Genomic DNA, 24,307 nt, shown 5'->3' with positions numbered 1-24,307 from the left:
ATTGATCCCTCCATTACCATGCTTACATGCATATATAATTATCATAACCGTGGTGCCCTGTTTTGCAGGTTTGTTCTTGGAGTATGGATGCTGCCATGGCTCCTATGCAGAACAGGCAGCATTCTGGCACAGGCTGATGAAATTATTTTATACCAGTGTGCCCCGACACAGCAGTGAGGATAAACTTAGGTTTGCTCTCTATCATTAAAGCCCTGAAAAAGCCACGCTCTAGTTATCTGAATATTGACCTCTCTTCATTACTCCAGTGATGCTGGGCCTTGTTATCCACGGTGGCAAAAGGGCATGTTGATAGTCAGGTCAATACAAGTAAGGACTGTTCAAGGCCAGAGCACCTGACATACGTTTTATCTTCCTTTCCTCTGGGCAAAACTCCCTCCCACAGGTAGGGATGCTTTGGTTAAAGCACCTTCCCCCTCTGAAGATCCTTGAAGACAACAGCTAACCATCCATGTCTTGAGCCTGCTGCCTACCTCAGTGCAGGATGCACAACACTTGCCAGAAAAGTTCCTAAGCTCTGAAACACAAGTTTTTTCTTATGCGTGTTAGTATTTTCTCACTGGCCTCCTTGGGCCTCGTGTTTTACTCGGAATGTAAGACAGTCCAGAGAGGCTAAGAGAATTCCTGTGGGTCCCACAATGACTCCACAGTGATATACAGAATAAAATTGGAGCTTCCTGCCTCAGCATGGTGCAGATGAGTTATACTGCTTGCTCTCTCTTTCCACATGCTTCCTGTCAGTTTTTGTGCTTTCTGAGATTAGCTGTATCTTAGTGAAGTCAGGGTCACTGGAAGGGTTTTACAAAGAAACTTTACCACTTTGTGCTCTCTCTTATATATTATGTATGATCAGCTGCTCATTTGATGTACACTGTACTTTCAGACTGAATTCTTGCTAACATCTTAGTTTGTTCCTGTAATAAAAATAGTAAATATAATAGGTTTTGTTGTTCAAAAACATAACCATGGTAAATGATGTAGTGATTACATATTCATAGTTAAAAGTCTGAGCACATTTTTGTCCTTATTCCTCCTTATCTGGATTAGATCACATAATTGTCTGCATGCGTGCGCAATGACTCAGTAGATTAACATTTTCTGAATTCAAGTCAATGCATGCATTCAATACCTACTTGCAGCTCATATTCTTACTCTGTCTCTATTATACCAGATGCTATCTATCTGACAGCACAGACTGAATGTGTGAGTGGTAATAACCTGTGCAAGAAACCTCCTCTAACCAGCAGAATTGTCCATCAAGATGATTCACAGCAACAACAACATCATACCTCATTTGTCTCTCACTGGTGGCAAGAAACACTGCTCTCCTCCTCCTCCTGCGTAGACTGTTGGCTTTACAATATCTACAACACCATACTGGCAAAAACTATGCTGTTCCTATCCTTCAAGTGCTCTCTGCAAATACTAGTTAATTAATCCCCACAAATCACTCTTTCATAAGATGAGCAGGTACTTATCATCCTATTTTAGAAGTGTGGAAACCAGAAAGTTTATCTTCTTGGCACAGAACTGATCCAGGCTACTGGAAACCATGTGAAACCTCTCTTCTGCAAAGCTCTGTGCCAACAGCCCCATGGATTAGCACACAACCCATATAACTCCCATGGTGTTGTGTTATGCTGGTTCACTGTGATGTCTCATGGTTTTTAACATGCATGAATATAGTTCCAAGAATTCACTTGCAGGGTGCACAAGCTCTTTGTCATCTAGCACAGACCTGCTGTGTCTGGCAGTAACATGGGAACAATACTTTATATGATAATTTCCAAATAGCATTCCTCATTATAAATGCAGAGCTCTTTTGAAGGCAAAACAAAACATTTGGCACCAAGAATTTTTACTGACAATGTCCTTAAGGAATTCAGTCTCAAAAAACACATTGATTCTCCGCCTGTTCATTCCTGTCTGCTCAACATTTCGGAAAAGTCATTCTGGACACATTTCTTCAGGTTACGGGTCTCAGTGGTGTCTCAAGGCAGCTTTACCAAAGGTCAGTTATGTTCTGACCTGCTGGCAGCCAGGAAGGACAACCTTCAGGCACCATCTCTGTTCAAGTCTAACAAACGGTGCTGGCAAAGTGGGGTTCAAATGCTGAGCTGGCCAACGCGACTTCTAGTGCAGAGGCCATGTGGAACTGTGGGACACCACAAGAAGACTAACTAACAGCACCTTGGCTTAACTAGCTCGTGTTTTCACAGCAAAATGTGGAGTCTGCCAGCCTTGGCTGGCACCAAACCTAAATTCAAGTCTGCACCTTCAGCTATCCCTGTTAGATAGTACTTGAACTTTCTGAATATTCATCTTGTGAAGAAAAGCAGGTTTCTGGCCAGGCTGGGTTCTAGTTCCAGTGTCAGCTCTGCACTGGGAGTATCTCTACAGAAACTGAAGCAACTTACCAAAACCCAAAGAAGGAGTCATTATAAAACAGGCAACAATTTCTTGCTTCTAGACCTATGCTCCATCTTTTAGACAGACTCTACTGTAAGCAGAGTATTTATTCTATGCTTCCCTTGCCATTATTGACCATAAAATAGCAATTACAAGATAGATCCTCTCTGATCATAAATACACTTGTGGATCACTCCTGAGAACACAGCAACTCCAAAAGTTACTATTACTCCTAACTATGTAAAGTACCACACAAGACTTTAGGCTTTTTTCCTGGGGTCCTCCTAGGCACTAGTCATAAGTTCCTGTGATAAAGTGCAGTGTACAACTGTATTTTACTCTAATTTTTTCTCAGAAAATGGAATTCTGGCAGGAGGCTGAGGTATGTCTGCACTGTATGAAAGAACAGCAAAGAAAGATTCCCCCGGGGAAACAAAGTCCAAGCCTGACTGAATAAGCACTGAAAGGTTCACGCATTTCAGGTTGCAGTTGCAGAGGAACCCTCTACAGAAATATCAACAGGGAAGCTGGAGTCTTAAATTAATTCACAACCCAGTCCCCAGGTGTTCTTGGGAATGACAGCAAAAATTCATAGTAGCTACTCCGGCAAACTAACAGGACTGTCTGTCATGCTTGTAAAATGACCCAAGCTGAGGCTTGCATGAAAAATCTAGCTCCATTTTTAAAAGGAAGTGCTGGTCATTCAAGATTTCACCTGTAGGCATTCTGCTCATCTAGATTTACATTTTACTTCAGGGCCTTTAGCTCTCAGAATCGCTGCAGCAACATACTGCATGTTTCAGGAGCAGCTGGGAAACCTGGACCGATGACCACATTGTTAACAAAGGAAGCCAGGCGTTATGAGAGCCAGCAGTGAGGGCTGGATTCTCAAAACTGATCTGCGGTAAGCAGGAAGGCAGGAAGCACAAATGGAAAAGAATTAAAACAGGACTCAACTTGTCTAAATTTAGAGGAAGCTAGGCTCATAGGGAATGCACTCCTTCCAGGAATACACAACCATTTTAACTGCAATTGCCTTACGGGAAGGAGCGAAAGCAGATAGTTCTACTAGCCCTGTTTTTCCCACAGCTCCAGCCGTGTTATTACAACTGAACATGCCTAGAAACTGTCTTTATTTGCTATTCTCTTCCCCTCAAGGACAAGAACTAGCTGCCCTTCACTCATATTTCTGCTTCATCTGCAGCACAAAACCATTTCTCACCTGTACCACATACATGTTGGAAGAGAAACACGGTGGGGTGGAAACATCACTCAGTGTGATCTCCCACCAAAGGAGAGGCTGAAGGAGATTCCTTGCAGACAGAGCTGACTGGAGACTACGAACTGCTAGAAGCAACTAGATGATAGAAGCTAGAAACTGCTAGAAAGAACTTCCACATCAAGAGGTTAAAGACATATTTAACTTCATTTCAGATAAATCTGAAAAAAATAATGGTGTAATTAAACAGGAGGGAGAGGCGGGGGAAGGGAAGTCGTTTGGGCATAGCCCTCATTCTGCCTACTACAGGATCAGAAAGCACCAGCCAAACCACCATGGGGGGACTGGAAGCAGGGGGATAACACTGCAAAAGTTTTTTAACTCACCTCGTGGGAGTTGGTTCCATGGGCCACTCTGGTTTTACAAACTGGGTAAATAAAAAAGAAAAAACAATGCACCACTGAAACAGCGCACACAAAACCCTTATAAATCCATTCCCACCCATACGTGCAAACATTGGAATTCACCAGACCAAGGCATTGACTCTACCAGATGCTAGTGACAGTCTCTGCTTGAACAGTGTCCTCAATCACTGCAAAGCCTGTCTTGCTCCCAGCCCTACTTTCTCAACTCCTCCCTGTAACTAAGGTGTAAGCAGAAGTCATTATTAGGACTGGTCAGAGGTGCAAAGCATCAGCTAAGAAGTTAGTACCAGTACCAGTATTGCCATCCTGCCTATTCAGAGGGCATCTTCACAAGTATGTGATTTTGCCTGAGGCTGGAGCTACTTTACAGGTAACACAAAACGTGACTGTTCTGAAAACAAGGGAGCTGGGACACAGTGGTAACAAACTTCTTTTCCTACCTCCCTGTTTCTGGGGAATAGCAGGAAACCAAATGGGCTGAACAAAACTAAGATACAACACATTTTTTGCAGGCAACCATAGAGGGGGGCAAAAAAAGTAGGAAGAGCCCAGCAGTTTTTCTTTCTCCTTCATATTCCTTATCTGCTCTGTATATCCTGGTTCTCACCTCCATCCTAAAACCAGTAAGAAGAAAGAAACAACATGCTCCTGCTATTATGAAACCAGAGAAGAGCTGAAGACCCTGGGACACACACAATGACTAGAGCACTGATGTTATTTATATGTTAAGCAGAGGAGATGAAAACTTACAAGTAGTGAGGGGGTGAATAGGACAAGACTTCTTTGCGGGTTGTTGGAACAGTCAAACTGCCAAGTAATTGACGGGCAGCTATGAAAGGCAAATGACCTGCACTAGAGTCCAAAATAAATTGGTAACTTGAAATATTGGAAAGTGGTATATGATGTCTCACAAACATATGCTCTGGAGAGCAGGAGTGTTTTTTGAAAGGAAAAAAAAAAAAAAAAGAAGAGAGAGAGAGGAGACAGAAAAAGCACTCCCACAACATCACGTTATATTGATTGTCAATGTTATTGTTTAATTTCATCATCATTTTGAGGGGTTGATTCAGGCCTTCTGAACGTATGGGCTATGCTGCTGACTACTGAGCACTAGCCATCCTGTATCAAGAAGACAATGCGCATGGGCGAGGAAGGGAGGTCAAAGCCATTCAGTGGGCTTTAAACTACTGCTTCACAATCTAGCTTCAGGAAACCTGCCCCCTCTGGGAAAGTGATGCTTTTTCCATGTGACTTTACCTCTGAACCTTATACATGAGGCAAGCACCAAGGGAACAAACACCGACTAACCAATCCTGCTCACTTTATACTGCAAGGAATCAAATAAAGGAACGAATTAAAGCACAAGCCCCCCAGTGAAACTTGCTACAAAGCACACAGTTCATAGCAGCTGTTTGAGGCTGTGGATCTTTGGAGCCTGCTATCTATGGTAATTTTTACACGTTTTCTTCTACCCTCTAAGATTATATCTGTAGCCTGGACCAGGGAAAGGAAGGGGTGGGTGAAAAAAGGGGACAGTCAACAAGGCAGAGATTTTCTTGAGAAAAATAATGAATGCAGCTGGCAGGAGAAACTTCTTGCACAAGTTCAGGGCAAGAGGCTAACTTTGTAAGAACTACTAGCATTTCCCAAGAACGCATGTTTACTGTAGCAAGGTGTTTAAAGTAAGGAACATCAATAAAAGGCAAAGTAAAAGCTGATGGGGAGGGGTTTTGTTCCACATTCCAAGCAGATTGCTTCAGAGCATTTGTTTCATCCCTTCCATTGACACTTTGGCAATGAAACCCACTCTCCTACAGGTTGGCTGCGTCTTGGGGGGGTGCACGTGCAATATTCAGAACCTACTAGAAGTACCAAGGAAAAGCCCATGTACATACTGAATGGGAATGCCAGTCCATTCTTCTCTATAAGCTGCAAGGTATCTTCTCCACAGGCACTTGTCAGCTCCATAAAGGGTGGTGAACAGATCCTCTCATCTGCAAAACAAAAAAAAGACTCAAATGGAGATGAGGGTTTTAGCTTCTCAGCTGCATCATTACCAGCTCTCTCCATACTAACTGCTTCTTGATAGTCAGCTTTACTTTAACAGTTGATATTAAAGCACTGGAAAGATTATTAGCCAGACCTGAATTTGGGTTTCTGGAAACATTTCAGGAGATGAAAGGCCCAATTTTCAGATAATCTAAATGGAAATATAAAGCCCATATTTTCACAGTTAGGCAGCAAAAACTATCACCTGCTTAGGAATATGTAGCTGCACAAGACTTAGCCAGTGAGGTGAAAAACAATTGGGATCTTGGCTCTTAACATTATGCCTTCAAGCATAACTTTCTAAAGCATTTTACAAAAACCTGAATGGTCAGCAAGTGTGGCTGGAGCAAGCAGTCTCACAATCCATCATTACTGTAGGGCCCCTCGGGTAGCAGATTCCAGTGTGGATTTACTTCAGCGGAGGTGCCAGCCATGCAATACACTGTCCATTCCACTGTCCATTAGGACCTCTTTGCCATGAAAGCAGTGCTCATTTGGTCTGGCAAAGCCAGTCAGAGCACCGCTGAAACACTGAGACACCTTGCAAGACTGCTCAGTGGACTTTGGTTAAAGAGAAAAAACATGGGAAACCACAGCAAAATTTAACAGAGTAGGTCTGCTCCAGGGTGTTTCTACTGATGCTGTGCTTGTTCATATGGGATTGCGGGAAGGCTGGAGTCAACACCCAGCTCTCTTAGTGACTCAGTAGGTTGAATTGCTCTAGGATTCACATCCTGTTCACTATAGGAGAACTTTGATTCCTCTAGGAATGCAGCAGGAAAGGGGGAAAACACTGTAGGACTCAAAGTACTTGCGCACAAAGCTCCACTGCTCAAGAGGGCTGGGTTCCAAATTCAAGTGCAAAAAGAAGCTTGGCTTCAGCCATGGCTCTGGGATAGGTCAGCAGGCCCAAAGACTTTCAGACAAAAGCTGTGTGCACATGGACAAAGTCAAAGCAAGAACATCACCCAAGTAAGAGCAACTGTCCAACCTGACTCCTCAGTGAGCAGAGTTTTAAAAGTACTGCCTCCCTGGAGTTTTAGCTATGGCCAGGTTAACTCTGGAGTCACAAATGAGTTCTAATTAGAGTTAGCTGCACAGTACTGACCTGTAATTCAGAACGGGTCGGCCAAAACTCACTTCTAAGACTTATTTCAAGAGAAACAAATGTGACACCTTCCTCCAGGAAGCAACTGGAGACTAGCACAAATGATGGGAGCAACTGTATCTGGCAAACTCAAGTCACAGGTTTGTATCAACCAGCAACTCATCTTGACAATAAGCAAAATGTGACTGTTATTACCATCCACATCTATCCCAGCGAGCACAAAGAATCCAAACAGGTGGAGGCTAAGCTGTGCAGATGGTGCAGAAACTGAAAAGTACATGTAAACTAAAACTCCAGCAAAACTAACTAGATACTCTGAGAGCGCCAGAAACCACTTTATAAGCATTGTTTAGATTAATGCTTTTCACTTCATTATAAGTATACGTTTATGCATGTTCCCTCACACAGAAAAGAAAACTGAATCACTGAAAATAACAGAGAAGCAAAACTCTATATTTTGGTATACATATCTCAATACATGCTTCAACACTCCCAAGAATATCTGAGAACGCCAGCCATTAGCAATACTGTTGCTACAAGAAGTTTTCTGTGAAAAGACAAGGCTATTTTCATACATCCTAAAAGGAGCAGAAAGATTGATGTTTTGAGGTCAACCTCTACAAAACTAAACAAAACATCCCAGACTTCAAAGCTTTCAGTTTGCTGCTATGAAAACAGAAAGTGGCATCCAAAAGTGACAGGTACTATAATATTTACAAACCTTTGCCAGAGCGAAAGTTCCTTAGTTGGATGAATTTAAGGAATCAGATTTAGTTTACAGATACTTGGGAACAACTTTGGCTTGGCAGCTCTCCCACCCATATGCTTAAGGCTCACAAATAACTTTGCCTTCAGAGTGCAGATACAGAGGGACGTATGGTTCCGTCTCACTTCCCTCCGTTTCTCTCCCATGCAAACAGGAACAGGAGACTGGGAGGATTCAGTGTTCCTGCCGATTACATGACACTTGCATGAGGAGATGAAGGAAGGGGCAAAGAGTAATTTCTTTGACTTTGTACTTTGAAAAGACCACCTGGATCAACAAAAAAAGTAGCAGAGAAGACTCTTAGCATCACAAAGTGCTCCTGCTGACTTTGCAGAGCACTGGCATTTTCTTCACCAAGAAGGCAATTCTAGCCCACTGAAGCCTCTGAAACAGCCCATTAATTCACAGCCAGACCTGAGGACAAACAAACCCTCGCTCAACACAAGATTTCAGTACGGCCTACAGCTAGAAAGCGGCTGCTCTGAGCTTAATTGCACACACTGCAATTCTGGAGGTAGCTATAGGTTTTAAAAAAAGTCCTCCAGCTGCCAGCGATGATCCTCTCCTCCTTCCCAGGGTGGCAAACACCTGCTGAAGCTTTCTCTCATCACCAAGCTCCTGCTATCAGAGTGACAGCAGTCTCAGCACACCTCCTCTGCACTGAGGTCCAGGACAGACCTAATTCAATGGTTGAGGGTCAATCTCAATACTGTTTTACACCAGTATGGAACTACACCATACAATCCACGAACTGCAAATGAATCCAGTGGTACATTGAACCCTCCCCTCTTCTCCTGCCAAGGTAAGCTGCTTTAGCAGGATCTTAATGAGTTGTGGTCAGGCGTTGGACCCTCGGCCACTGTCACTGCTTCTTCGCAAACCAATAGTGACCGATCACCATGGGAAAACTTTGCCAAAAAGGACAACAATAAATATACAAACAAATAAACATAACAGTCTAGAGGTCAGAATGGGTGACATGAGCCTGGCCCCACTGCTGACCCTTGGTATTGACACTGCAGCCTAACCCTCCAGTCTAAAACCAAGCAATATTCTCATTTGCATCAGAGAGCCCTAGTGAGCATGAAGCACTTCTATAAAAGCAGTCTGAGAACTATTAAAGTATGAGGCCACAGCTATGGCATGCCACCCACGGAGCTGCATTAGCCGTGCACCACCAACAGAAGTGACTGTGTATGTGGGTCAGGACACAGAGCTGATACAACCCAGAACCCACGCAAGGAATCAACGCTGTGGCTCTTCTACCATCGGTACTCAGCTCTGGGTTGTGTGTTGGGATGCCGCTGACTGGAAGAGATTTCTTCTCAAACAATAAGGTTGGAGAATACTCTGCCTCGTCTTCCATCCTTGGCTATGTACAAGTGCCCTTAGTTCCCAAGAGATTATTACAAATGCAATTTCTATGCTTTCCACTTTGGATCGGAAACTATAACTCGGGCACTTCCACCCTCCCTTTGGGTACATACATTGAATCACATGATAAACAGATAACCATAATTATTAATCCTATCTTCATGCAGCCTTTACTGAACTGAAGAGATCAGCAGGAAAAAATCTCACCATAAGTCAAAGGACTGCTGTGATATAAGAGGCTGTACATTTTTATAGGGCACACGTAGAGAGTGATATGTCTTTCTTTTTCCAAGTGCCTGGTAGTCTCTCAGAGACCTGCCTTTGCAAGATGGCCAGGACTCCAGGTGGACCATGTCAGGTCCGGAACTGCCAACTTAACAGCAACAAGGAAAAATTCTTCAGATCAGGAGAGGGTTCAGCTCTCACTTCAGACAAGTACCAAAAGTATTTGTAGCATTTTTGTTGTTAGAAACAACACATCATAATTAAATTTAAAAGTCAAAATACTGTCATTGTGTTCCTCCCCCGTCTTTGTCCTCATTTTTATTGTATGCCTTGGCACAAACTTTGTGGTGACTGCTTTGTATATTTTCCTTAAATTATTCTCCCTTTTCTTCAAGATTATCTGATCTCATAGGGAGCTCCCTCTCTCCTCTTCTTTACTTTCTGCATTTTTTCTCACTCCCATCCCCAGTTCTTCTCTATGACCGTCTTTTTTTCCAACTGTCATTTCTGTTCTTCCACTGCTACCTACACTTTATCCCTCCATCACCTTTGAATGGAGATCACGGCTGGGATCACGTTCATTGCAAATGCAGGGGGAGCATTTGCAGTGGGACCTCTGAAGACAGCAGGGAAGCTGGCACTAACAGGTCACGGGTGACAGGCAGCAATCGCCTCCCTCTGCACAGTGTTGGGGCAGTCAGCTCTGGCACGTCTGAGGTGAGCTTTGTCAGAGCACTGCTCCATTCCCATGGAGCAACAACGTTATTATGAAGGTGGAAAACGTGACTGATGAAGGCCAGTTCACAGGATGAATAACACAGCTAACCAACAAGAGAGAGGTGAAAGAGTACTCAAACCAGGGAGTTGGTGCCAAGGAGGGGATTATTCCGGATGAAGTTCAACAATAGCGACAGGAGCAATGGGATGTGAAGATGGGGAAGATGCAGACTAAATACGGGCTGGGGAAAAAAGTTTTCTGGCAGTGAGAATTGGTGGAAATCTTTATGCTTGTGACTTGCTTTAGTAAGAGATGTTGAGCAGTGCTCCTCTACCCAGGGCCTGTGCACCACTGGTGGCCTGCAGACAGACTGCCAAACAGTTATAGGACACCCAAACCCCCAAAAGGAAGAAGGCATGAGAAACTCAACACTAAACACACACTCCCATACAGCAGGTAGACAAAATAGATGCAGGAAAAATAAGAATAACACATGGCTGTTCCCAGTTGAACCAAATCTCATGTGATAGTAAATGGAAACCACTGTGACAGGGCTGTACAAAATAATGCCTGGATGGTTTTCACTGAGGGCAGGTGGTCCTTGTACTATAAGAGGTGCTGACACAGGGGGCAGCTGTGGATCACTGCAGGGAAAAAAATAAACCATAAGAACAGATGAACCATAAAATAATTTCCTATTCAGATTTCTTTGGTCCTTACGATTTTGGACAAATAAGACAACAAATAATAAATTGCAAGCCCAATGCTCTGCATTCATAGATCAACAAACTGCATTTGTCTTCAGAAATGGAGTTTAAAAACAGAGTTCATGGTCGGAGATTTTCTGTGAGGACAGCTCAAAACCTATGGCTAGGAAAAAAACCCTGAGGAGGCCACTGCCCATTAAACTTCAGATTTACAGTCTCACCATGTCTCCCTACCTAGTAATTCACCATCCTTCGTTACTTAATCTAAGGATTAGGAAGCAGAGTAGACAGGTTGAAGAACGAGTATTTATTCACAGCACCTCTTGCTACAAGACCATGACTAAATTATCAAACACGTTCTATCTCTACATTCCCATTTGCAAAGTGGGGAGAAGGCTTCGCCCCCGCCTGGCAAGGCGGGGCTTTATGGAGCAGGTTTAAAGAACGTTTCAGGAAAAAGACTTTTTGATGCTACTGGGGTCATTACAAGAGCTGAACAAACTTCAAACGAAGCTTCAGTCTGAGCATCAGCAACACAAATCCTGAGAGTGTTACTGGAAAATCATAAAACAAAAGGACTGGAAAAAACATAAAACAAAAGGTGTGTTTACTCAAGAATATCCTATCTTCTGACCAGGCTCAGTACGGTCTCGTTAGCAGCATCATCATCTCTGTTTACACACAGAAGATAACAGGAGCACCAAATGAGGGGCACGCTGAGGAGAAGAGAAAGGTAAAAGAAGTTGGTACAGTGAATTTCTGAAACAGGTGGAGGGAGGATGCAGTTTGTCAAAGGAGCACAACAGGAGGCCTGGAGTCCCCTGGGTGTGCAACAGACTTGGCCCAAAGCACATGAGTGTGTGATCCCCTAATTCTGCTTAGCAATTACAAATGGCGCACAGCTTGTGCCCAAGTTGCTCTCTGTGGCTGGAAAGGCTACCAGGATTATTTCTGAAGAAACAGGGTGCACGACCTCCATATCACACAATGCTCTATGCAGAGAAACGACAGAGCTGCTCCTGAGAAGTGCTGATCTCTGCCATAAACACCCATTAAGATAAGGAGAAAAACATCTGTGTCAAAAGCAGGACTGGTTCAGGTCAGTCATCATCCAATGTTCATGGAGCAAATGTTAAGCCTTAAGCTATCTGAAAGATTTACAGCAGACCATATCAAACTCTAAACTTCCTACTTTGTTGAGAAAAGCCACTTTTTAATAGAACAGTCTGTAATTTGAAAATGCTTAAGCCTCTTTAAAAATAAATATATTTTCAGTAAACTGTGCTTCACTGTAGCTTCCACCAGCTTGCACTGCTCCACTCTGCTCCTGGGGGGATAGAGAGGATGCACAACGAGGGCAACATCTTTTTCTCCTAATCCAATAAGGGGAGGAAATCTGAACTTCCAGCTCACCCCTGCCTCCTAAGCTAATTTTCAACAAAAAAAACAACCAACCACACAGAGAAGTTGGCAGGTTCTTTTTTTAGCATGCAGCTGAACCTTATCTTGAAGGTATCTTAATTTAAATCACTACATGACTGGGTTTTTTTTCCCTTCAGAATCCCTTTAATCACTGTAAACTTATCATAGCTTTGGACTGTCACTTCTGCTAAGGTCAAAAGCTGGAACATCAAGGAGTCAGCCAAGCTAAGCCAACCCATAACTTCAGAGCAGCCCAGTCTCTATCACCTGGAAGTACTCCTTCCTCACTCCTTCCTCTAGTAGATAATTTTTCAGTTGAAGCTTCCTTCATAAACCCCACATCTTTATTCATAAAAACCATAACTTTACAGAGTCTTCAATCAGGTTTATTCTAGCACTTCACACTTGTGAGGTGTATTAAAAATACTCTCAAGTTGTCTTCCCTTCCCCTCAGACATGGTGTGTGCATGAGGAATACTGACAGAACAGATTTAGTTCAAACCTATGTCGATCTGTACTCATCACTGAAAAATCAACCCATAACTGAATACCCATGTGTTTGCATCTTACTTTTAAGTCTGTGGGGGGAAAATTCCAGTTCTCATGATAAAGCAGCTGTATTTGGGGACCATTTGGCAGCACATTCCAAAGACACAAGAGGGCAGAGCAGACTCAGCTTTGAGGGCACAGTTTTAACCTTACCCTTCCATACAAGGAATTGTGCACTGAATATCTATGTTAAATGGAACATCTGCAGAGCAACAGTCTTCAATTCTAATAAGGTAGTGATCTTGAAGCATCTGAGCAGCGAGTGAGGAAATCTCACAATTGAATATAAACAAAAAACTATTCAAAATATTCTCATGAACTCACCATTTCCATGCAATTTAGGAGTGCTAATTATGGTTTTTGAACATTATTAATTCAGCTTAGATTGGAGAGAAACAATAAAAGATAAAGAAGAAATAAAGGCGAAAGTCAAAGTAAAGCCAACCTGATGGAGTTTTTTCCCCCAGCTGAACTTTTCTTGAGACAACCATTTCACAAAGCTACGGTCTGTACAGGATCCTCCCTTACCTTTTAGATCTAGACTTTCATCTTATGCCCACTTTCCTCAGCGAGCAGGATGCTCTTTTCTGATTCCCAAAAAGGGAATTCACATCATCTCTTGGGTGCTTTAGTTCAAAGAGGCAGGTTTTGCAGACAAGCATTCAGCTTACTCCTGGACCCTCATGGGTACCTGGCAGTAGAGGAGTACAGCTACAGACATGCCTCCAGTTAAAACAGACCTGTGGTGAAACACATTCATTGACACAGCCCAATAAGCGAGCTCACGGAAATTTAACAAGTTAAGAGGTGAAAGATTATCTCATTCAGGAGACAGAGTAAAGGCTGGAAGATGAGTGTTCATCATCAAACAGCCTCATTTTTCAGTAGGTAGGAGCAGTTACCCACCACCTTGCAAATGCAAGGGACAGGAAGCTTTGCAGTTGAATTTAAAAAAACAAGCACAACTCCTCCCCTTGCCCACCCAATTATTAAAACACATGACTGTAGGTGTTTGAAAAATGCAGCATTTTGGCTATGTTTATACACTTACTGTACACAAAAACTAAAGCCTATTTCCTGCAGTTTGACAGAATTACCCAAGAGACTTCAATTCATCCTCCAACTTCAACTCATCCTCCTCCACTGTTTTTCAAGTTTCTCAGTAGCATCACATGCAAAGGCTTTTAAGGAGGCACTCTGGCATGCCTGACCACAGAAAAAGGAGGCAAATGGACCAACTTTCCAGGAGAAGGAAATAAACCTTCTGGTGCTTCTTAGACTCTGTATAAAGAAGAAAGTTAGGCAAAACTCTCTGACAAGTAATGACGAAGGGTGGAGAAAACCTGCTAGAACGGCTTTTGTTGAAACGGTAACATTTATTCCTTAGAGCACTCAATCTGTACCAAAACTTGGGGAATCATTTCCACAGGCTGGAGTGTTTCCAACCTCACAGGAAGAATGAAAGCCATTTTCCTCATCAAGGAAAAAAATGAAAGGGATTGTTTGGCAAGCTGAAAGAAAACTTTATCTGCATTTTTACCCCAGTAACGTTCTACTCGGAACCCTGGCATTGAAAGTATTGATATCTGTGAAACCCCAAAGGCATTTCCAGAAGAGAGACAATGCAAAATCTGCTCTGTGTGTCTGCTCTGTATTAAAATGCAGACGTCAGGTTCAGTGCGAATACCTGAACCCTGATTAAAGCCAACTCCACCGCCTCTAAAAAGTAATTTGTATCTGCTGTTTCATATGCTTACCCATATATGTTGGATACAGGAGGTGATAGTTAGAATTGCCATTCTGAAGCAACAGAAGTCTCCGATTTTAGTACTCTTACCAACATGGACTATCCTAGTACACAGAATGATAAATGAGTCTCAGAACCAAGAGCCAGTGTCCAAATATGAACTCCTCCCTCTGAAATACAAAAGATATCTAATGGTCCAAATTGCAGCTTATTTCATGTTTCCTCTCCCAAACACTGAGCTAACTACTTAAGACCAGTACAAAACAATTTCCAAGCTGAATTGCCATCTGCAAACTACACACCTCCAGGACAAGAGCCAGTAGGATGCTGGTTTGCATCCCCCTGGCCTAGATGGTGAAAGCAACAGATAGTGGTCTGCACTTCCCTGTACAAACACACACAGCTTGAAAATGGCCAGGGAGCACCAGATTTGGTGCAAATATATTGTCATACACTAGGTGTTGGAGCTTGAAGGAAAGCTGTGAGCACCAGGGCCCTCATGTGCTTGAACAGATAATGTAGCACCAAGGTTCCTCATAACCAGCTGATGCACATGAGAAATTCACATCAGAGCACCAGTTTGCTCCATGCAGTGGGACCCAGGAATCTAAGGTGAGCCTTGAAGGCCCAGTGCTGAACTCCTTACTGATTTTATTTGCATGTAACTCTACTAATTTACTTCCTCTCGGTTGAAGAATCAGTCTCTCCGTGTCTTACACAGAGTATATTGTCCAAAAAAAAAAAGAAAAACACCAGTGAATATATTTATGGCAGGAGGCATAACGACAGACATGACACAGGCAGCTTTTTCTTACAATCATCGAATGGTTTGGGTTGGAAGGGACCTTAAAGATCATCTAGTTCCAACCCCCCTGCCATGGGCAGGGACACCTTCCACTAGACCACGTTGCTCAAAGCCCTATCCAACCTGGCCTTGGACACTTCCAGGGATGGGGCATGACAGAGTTCATTTGCAGATGTTAGAGTACCCAGAAGAGTAGAGCCCACCAAAGCTCTTTGTAGCTCTAAACTAAGAGGGTTGATGGCCCTTAACCAGATCAGTTTAATGAGCTTTTGGAAGCTAAATCCTGGGAGACACTACACAATACATGTCCCACGCTTTCAGTAAATACCACTTCCAATCTATACATGCTGGGTCAGAGGCAAAGCAGCAGCCCACAGGGAGTGAGAAGTAGTGACAAAACTCCCTCCGAAGTAAAGAGCCATTTCAGGGACATGCTGGAAGGGGCTCTTACAGTATCAGCCGATACCCAGATCAAGCCTCCGTAGTACAGCAAGACTCCCGCAGCAGCTGTGCCCCAGCTTGAGCCAGGGAGGAACAGGGCTTTCAGCTCCTGTTCCAAACCATGCCACCAACGACAGGGGAAACGTGAATAACTACCTGCCTTTTATTACTTTACCAACTCACATGTATGTGAACACAAAGTGAAGTGCAAGAGATTACATGCAGATCTATAAAACACAGCAAGATCTTGGGATAACACTGAATAGGAGAGGCATATTGCTGCTGCTGCACCGCTGAGCAGGCTGACAGCAAGCCCTGTGGCTGAGCATCTCCAGTCAGCTATGTTGTGGGTCCACCTCTGTGCTGTGAGGTCAAAAGGATTTTCCAGAGACTTGGTGATGGTTGGTTTCATTTGAGTTTCATTATGTAAAGCAGCTTCCCAGAACACAACTATACAATAGCAATGCACTTCTTACTGCCCTAGGGATGAAACATAAGAGCATGGTATTTCAATAACAACAGTGGAAATAACTGTTTAGTCTGAAACAAATATATGTTTAAGCAAGGATAGAGAAACCTAAGCAGAGACTTAAATATCAACTAAACAACATATGCAAATGATCATCGGTCCCAAGTTTACATTTAACATGTGGGAAACAAAAAGGTAATGCCCTGCCCTAACACTGCCTTTGCACAGGTTAGCAAACTTCTCTAACACATGGGGGACTTTTACACTGCTCAAGGTTCAGAGCTTGCACTTTGTGGTGCGGAAGGAACAACACCAAATGAACAGCTTTTTTATTAAGCAACATTTTTTATTTTCAAACGAAGATCTTAAGACCTGTAGACAATCCTGAAACACTTTGGAAGAATGTAACTGTGAGACACTGATTCTGGCCTTGAAGGATTCTACTCTGCACTTCTTTGCGATGGCTGAACTGGAGTACGGCACACCAACCAAGGCTGCTGCCCATTACAGTGTGATTTGATGATTCTTCCACAGTGGGGTGGATAGGGCCCACTCCAAAACCAACGAGAAGAAATAAGTTCTGAGACAAACAAGCTACATGTATTTTAAACACCAGAAAGAAAAAAAGCAAAAATCTATCTATGTGGGAAAGCTTTATCAGTGTATGTTTTTCTGTTATAATTATGTTAGTACAACTACAGCAAAGGAATGCACACACACCACTTTGTTTACATTGGATTAGTTTCTTCCGTTAAAAAGTCTTCAGACAGCCCTGTACATTTTTCTTCTTAAACAACTACAAAACACTCTGGGTACATATTGCAGGGAACAACATTCCCACATCAGATCCCACAGGATCAAAACACTGTGCAACACCTGTGAGAAGCTATTGAGAGGCAAGGACCAGCATTCCTTGCCTACTACCCCGAAGCTGTGTTGTTTTAGGGAGCTGACACTATTTCCACACTGCTGATGTGCTGCAAGGAGGAAATCCTGTGCACCAGGACTCTGGCTGGCACCATGAAGAAAGGGCGGTGGCCGCTGAGTTGGAAGGGGCATGTGTCCAAGCTTGGTATTTCTGCAGATGTCACCTGCTAAGATGGCAGCCCTCTACCAGTATCCAGAACAAAGTGGTTTCTATTTCTATTTTCTCTTGTGCTGTGAGGTCCCGTCTTTGGCACCATCTTTGGTGCAATCGATGCCTGAGTCCCTGGTTTGATGCTGGACATGTCAAGCAGCAGCCAGAAGCCTCTTATTCCCTGAAAACCTCAATGCTTCAAAGTAACAAGTCCAGCATTTGATCTCCTCCGATAACAGTTGGGCAGGAGGGAGATGGTAATAAAAAGGCAGCGGGAGGAAGGACAACTCCACCAGAGCGGAGTCCCTGACCGAATTGCCAGCACACATGGCAGCACCAGGAGCCAGGCGCCTCTTGACAGCAGCCTCCTGAGTGTGGCTGTGAGCTCCCAGAAGCCATGTGCCAACGGATAACCGTGACGGAAGGGGGAATTCATTTCACCTAACTCCAGTGAACTTGCCTATGCGAGCTGTCTGCGTACCACTGTAGTCAGCGGAAACAGGCACATTTGGACGGTGATTTACCTTATACATTCAATAGTTTAAGATTAATCACTTCTGGACATACCTATCTCTGCCCACTGATTGCAGAGAAACGCAGACTCCTAGTACTGAATACACACGCAACTTTTAGCTACATAGTGTCAGGTGCAACGAACTGCCCTTTGCCGCCAGACAATTACCTTCACAAGAACTGTTGCAAAGTAATCCTCCTGTTTTCCCAAAATGTGCATTCCTGTCTTGCAGGAAACAATGCTGACCTGTGTAGTCTGAATACCCAAAGAAATACATGTAATTTTCTGGCTTCAGTTACTACACTGACTCCTAATTCATTAACCTGCTACCATCTTCTGTCAAAGAGGCACAACAGCAAGGGTGGAGGAGATGTCCGCATGCAGAAACGCCCTGAACGAAAGCCCAGGAAGGACAGAGAGCTTGCGGCTGATTTCCTCAGTTTATATCTAGCAACGCTGGCCAGGACAAATAGTCTCCTGAATCATATTCTCCACTTTGGCAAAGATTAGCTCCCAAATAAACTTACTAGTATAATTTTTCTTGTTTAAAATGGAGTACAAATATTAGCCTGGTCCACCTGCCTGTAGGTATGTCTCTAGTTTCATATTGGGCTCCTCAGCACAGTCTTGCTGCTGCTTATTGAATCTTTTGCTTGTAACAACATATTAGCCCTGGATTACACCTCCTACTCTTGCCTAACTGATCGGTATGGATTCACACAGTGAGGGGAATCTTTTTACTGTGTATCTCTTTGTACTGCATTGAGCTGGAGGAGTTGTACTGGCCTCTGCAAGTAGTTCCCATCTGCTGACATCAGGACCAAATGTACTGAGGTATAATTCTTTTTTTTTTCCATTGGTTTATCCATTTAAGACTTGATAAAACAGCTATCTCTGTGATGCCTAAAAACTAATTAGTCAGGATTTAAGGTGCATGGGAGGTGCTTTCCCTAAAAATTAAGACATTCTAGAAATTGCTATGCTTTCTACATATAATGGCCACTTCTTCATTTATCTCTTCTTTATCCCCTCCCCTTTATGAATGCAGCAAAACATTCACTGTCTAGGCCCTCTCATCCCGGAGGTCCTTTAGTTAAAGCACTGCCCCAAGGTCTTCTCACACATTGGTGGTTGTTCTTTTTGTCCACCCCAGAGTCCCACTTGCTCTTCTAACTGATGACTTAGCCCTGTCACCATCCCTGATCTTCCCCTTCCCACCTACACTGCCATCTTGCCAAAAGCTTTCTCAAGGATAAACTCCTTCTGTGACATTTCTAAAACCGGGTCCTTCCTCAAGCCCCCTTTGCCAAAACTCAAACTTATACAAATCACTTTTTTCCTTTCCCTGGGTGGCTGGATCCCTTTTACATCTCTCCTCGTTAATCTACCTAACAAATTTCAAGTTGTAAAGAAATGTCTTACATTTACAAGTCTTCTCAATGAAGTATTTATGAAAAAGCCAAGTAATACCTCAAGAGGAAGAAGCCTCAAATATCATGAAGGAACTGAAGAAAACTGAGCTACAGCATAGCTGCAGACTGGATCATTAAGACAACGGGCGCTGAGTGGATGCAGGGAGCTGTGTAGGAAGCCCTTCAAACTCCTGGTCAACGGTCCACAATTCCCTAGACGTACTGCACCTACGCCAAGAAATACAGGGGACGCAGTCTCCTAGAAGGCCAGACTGTATCATATCCACTCCTTAGCTACTCAACACTAAGGGGGCTGGGAGCCCTATGAGTTTGTAATGAAATAACAAGGGTTTCCCCTTTCACAACAGCTAGTGACAGGAAACATAACAGTGACTGAGAGACGGACCCTCTGGAAGATGTCTTGAGCCGCACAGACACATTCATTTAGAAAACACCACCATTCTTTGTGGCTCAGAGTATCTGATCAGTGAAGAGGAAAGTCCCCCTTCTGTTCAGTGTCAATTCCCAGTTTTCACCAGATCCTTTCCCAAAGGAAAAGGAACATCCAATGTCTTCAAGAAATGCACTTCTTTGAGAAGTAAATAGCTGCAAAGACTTAGAGTACTTCATTTGCACCTGCTGACTATCTTCCAACCCACTTTTTGGTGGGTGACAATGCTGCAAAGATATGTCGAAATCCTATGTTCTACATACGAATTGTTCTGCACAAAAGAATTTAAAAGTTACTAACAGGATAAGTAAAATCACAGGCTAAACTCTGTTCTTAATTATGTTGTAATCAAAGAAGCATTAAAGACTACCCAGTCAGAAGAATGCTGCGTTCATACCATACCAGTTGTAGGATCTGAACTCTGCTGTGTAGGTGGATTAGAAAGTTATGGAAAGAGCTAAATTCTTGGCTAATTTTCAAGGAGAAAAACATTGCTAAGCTCAACAAGCTAGACAGCTCTCAGCATGACCCATCATGGTTTGTATAAAACATCTTTGATTTAGTAGACATGCTATTTCCTTTTCGTCTGATCTATTTAATGACCTTTTTCCAGGCTTCGGGAATCTGGGTACTCATTTTCTTTTTGACAGACTGAAAATGCTGTAACAAAGTCAGAGCGACAGAAGACATTCAGAGACATAGCATTTCCAAAATGAGGAACGTATCCGTAGGTCTGGGAAAGCGAAATACTTCAAGGGCAATTGGTAGATTTCTGAGACATGCGGTCATGACTTTCAGGCAAAACTTTACTGATCTGCTTCCTAGTAGATGAAAAGAATTAGCTTGTATTTGCCACAATTAAAAAAAACCACAGAGTAAATACTAGGATTAAATTTTTCAACTAGCTAAAATGCAGAAGAAAGAATGCTCATAGAAAATCCAGGCTTCTGTCACTGATGTACATTTCATTTATACAAACTTTTTCAAATACACAAATTTTCACATGAATCAAAGATTCTTACAGTATCCCTGGGCTATCCAATGGGGGTTTCATTTTACTGTCAGGGAAGTGAACTGACCAAAGCAACGATAGGTTTCAGCAGCAAGCTCCAACTCGGGATGTACCGGCAATTCTCCTAACTCTCATACAGCACTCATTTGGAGACTGTTCCCTTTTTACAAAGGCAGTGCTCGTCACCACTCCATTTTACAGACAGTGAAAACAAGAGACAAAACCCTAGAAGGACTCTCCAGGAGACCACCTGCAGACAGGGGTGAAAAACCTCATCTTTTGTGCCTGACTCCACCTGAACCAAGAACTTACCAGTTCCTGGGTCTGTCCCGAGTCACCAACCACTCGCAATGCAACAGCTGAACGACATTTGTTGAGGCATTTAAATACAGAGAAAGGAAACAAATATTGAAGCAAAAAAGTGCAGTGGAAAAGTTTGTAAAACTATGACCAGCACATCAAGTATGAGCATTTTAGTTTATTCTAAGAATGCAGAACGTGATCCTAAATAATGTTAGGATTTGCAAAGATACATAACACAGACACAGAGCTCAAGCTTTATATGAGATTTCCTCATGTGTTTGGAATCTCAAATCCTTGTCCATTTGTTTGGTTTTAACTTTATGTTCTTGTATTGTTGTGATTACTAGAGATTGCTTTTTTGGCCTTTGTGCCCACGGATGATTTCATGTAATTTTAACTGTGCCACCAGCACTGTGCAGGTATCCAAACGTGCTCAGTTCTGTAGAGCCTCTCAAACACAAGGATTTGCACGTCAGCACTCAAAGCACTTCAGAAACAAGCAGGACACGTGCTGTACAAACACACCAGTTCTCTGGGGCGGGGAGGCTGCTCTTCCCGACTTGAACTCATATTTGGAGAAGATGAGATTATGCAAACACAGGACTTCTGAGACCATGGATTTGCCCTGACAAGAACATTTTAGCTTTCCTTCCTCTTCCCTGAGGCCAGCACTGGTGCGATTCATTAGCAGAAACCTGAGTGCCACATGTTAAGCAGCAAAGCAGCGTACATACAGTTTTTCTGGGTAATTTCTTCACGTTACCAGAGAAAAGGGCAACAGAAGACATTAGGCCACTGCAGACAGGGTGCTGTAAAATTCAACACTGTGCTAAAAAGCAGGAGCGATGTATGATGTACCTTCTGTCTCATGGGGAACAGCCTTCAAAACCTGACCTCAGCAGCTTCTCTCTGAGATACAATGTGGAGAAGGATGATGCTGCTGCTTCTCAGTGCTGCTGAATTCAGCTCAGCAGGAAGGGGAAAGCACTCAGGAAGAAATGCTGTGTATGCCAAACAAGGACGTGTTAGCACCCTACCAGGACATCAACCTGGGCAGTACCAGCGTTTGTTTTGTTCCAGTAAGTCTGACTATTAGTCACATTTATGCACCGACTGCAGCAGCCAAATGCTGTAGTTAGACATACGAGACTTGTACAGACAATTCCAGAAACTCATTCATCCCATGCCAAAATACAACATGCTGCCAGTTACAAAGGGGGATTCTCACTCCAACAGTAGGGGCGATATTTTGTTTCTGAAAACGTACCAGGAGTGAGAGGACCTGAAAACAGGCAGGAATGTACCAAGTCTGACAACACACTTGTCCTCGGGAACCCCCTTAGTTTTAGCAGAACAAGAGGAGGAAATGCCCTTAGCACTCCTTGCAATGTCTCCACAGGAAGAGGAATCCATTGTCCAGTTGAACTGAAAAAATGGGGGGGGGGGGGGGCGGAGGGGGGCGGAAATCTGTGCTCAGAACTGGAGAATCACAGCAGGTGCCAATAGCTTCCAGTCTTCAGGCATGTAACATCAAATTCCAAGCTTCTCCACCAAGCGTTTAATAAGTCTCTTTAGGTTCCTTAGGAATTGTCTGCACAGCATATAGTAGAGTACAAAGGTAGGAAACCGTCAGGAGATTTGGTGCTTTACTGAAAGGGGAAGCAGAGACCATGCCATGTTTCTTGTGAAAAAAAGATGATCGCACCTTGGGTAATGTGCAAAGGACACTGCAATCCTGACGGTGGTTAAGCTATCACAGCTTTTGAAAGTGCCAGGGAGCCACAACCAAGACAACAGGGTACCAGCAAAGAAGACGCGGCAGTAAGCCTACCTCGCTCATGCAAAAATCTGTCACTACTGCTACTTGATTTTGCAGACCACTTTCATACCACTACACAGAGGAGGGAGGCATCCTATGTACTTTGTTCATCTGAGAGCAAAAGTTCAGGCTTCCAAGTAGGAACAGGCAGTTATGAACAGTGAGGAGACAAAGTTTAACAGGACTCATCCCCTGCTATTCCTTCTAAATGAGAGATTGAGGACATGATCTTGGTTCAGAGCACTTAATAGAGTCATTACTGGACTTCTGGGGCTGCACCAACTAAATGCACCCTGTAGCACTAAACTCTTTCATTTCCTTCTGTTAGCCCTGTTTAGGGCACAAGGACACAGGCTTTACACTCCAGCAGACTCACGGAAGTTAAGTATTAGCTCCAAGACTGACCGATGAGGAAACCACAAAACCAGAAAGGCCCCTTCCTTCCCAACAAGCCCTCGTCGTTCACCTGCATTTTTCTGGTGTGAGGCTGGGGAAGAAGGCAGGCACCCACCCACAGTTCAGGGGAGGACAGGACACTTGCGATATTCACACTTACTTCAACCATAAGCTATCCATGACAGTACAGCAATTAGCGTGTGGATGTGCTGCCAGAACAACCAGTGGGAAACCAATGCAACCACCTCACTGGAGGAGCCAGGGTCTTGATCGTCCTGTGGTGTCAGGACTGAAACCCACTGCAAAGGAAGGCAGAGGTAGGCTGCTTCCTAGACAGATGCAACCTCATGGCCACTGAAGGCAAACAAAGTGAGATCCTGAGGAGGACGGCACTGCCATGGCTTCTGCTGGCTAAAACAAAGCAGAAGACATGTCTAAGCCAAGGCATGCTCAGGGCACACAGATGATATCTCAGCATCTTTTGAAACTGTAACTCTTCTACACTATGTGCTTTATTCGATTCATACTCTTCCCCCATGAGGCTGAGCTAGATGCTTATTTGAATTTGTTTTTAAATCTGCAGGATGACCCCTGCTCTGTATACCATGAAACAGTAATTATGTTCATTTTGACAATAGTTATCGGTCTGTTATCGAGATGAATACTCTGTCCTGAATGCCCGTTTCTTAAGTCTGCCCGAGTAAGGGAATATTCTATAAATATATCCCTGCCAGCTAGCCAATACACTCATGTTATTTTCCACAATATGGGTGTACTTTTATAGCTCTTCCCCTATAAATACTTTGCAAGTCTATCTCAGACGAGAAGAAATTAATTTTCTGTATGAAAGGCAAATAGTAGGATAGAAGTT

General features: G+C 43.4%; 2 protein-coding genes across 21 annotated transcripts in view; both read right to left on the bottom strand.

The window, feature by feature from the left end:
- Nucleotides 1-24,307, bottom strand: part of ITPK1 (inositol-tetrakisphosphate 1-kinase) — a 163,631-nt gene that overhangs the window by 17,646 nt on the left and 121,678 nt on the right. For all 20 annotated transcript variants that reach the window (XR_012673825.1, XM_075151217.1, XM_075151219.1 and 17 more), the window contains 2 exons: nucleotides 5,967-6,065; nucleotides 4,033-4,073 (listed from right to left, as the gene is read on the bottom strand). Coding sequence is in view for 19 of the 20 variants with exons in the window: in XM_075151217.1 (XP_075007318.1) it covers nucleotides 4,033-4,073; nucleotides 5,967-6,065 (140 nt within the window). In the remaining variant the exon portion in view is untranslated. The remainder of the gene's footprint in view (nucleotides 1-4,032; nucleotides 4,074-5,966; nucleotides 6,066-24,307) is intronic.
- Nucleotides 1-24,307, bottom strand: part of NDUFB1 (NADH:ubiquinone oxidoreductase subunit B1) — a 449,978-nt gene that overhangs the window by 412,053 nt on the left and 13,618 nt on the right. The gene's annotated exons all lie outside the window — the stretch shown is intronic.

Source organism: Calonectris borealis, chromosome 5 (genome assembly GCF_964195595.1).
Source record: "Calonectris borealis chromosome 5, bCalBor7.hap1.2, whole genome shotgun sequence".
In the NCBI taxonomy this organism is placed as follows: Eukaryota; Metazoa; Chordata; class Aves; order Procellariiformes; family Procellariidae; genus Calonectris; species Calonectris borealis.
The sequence above is the reverse complement of the archived record's forward strand: the minus strand, read 5'-3'. Positions and strand labels throughout refer to the sequence as shown.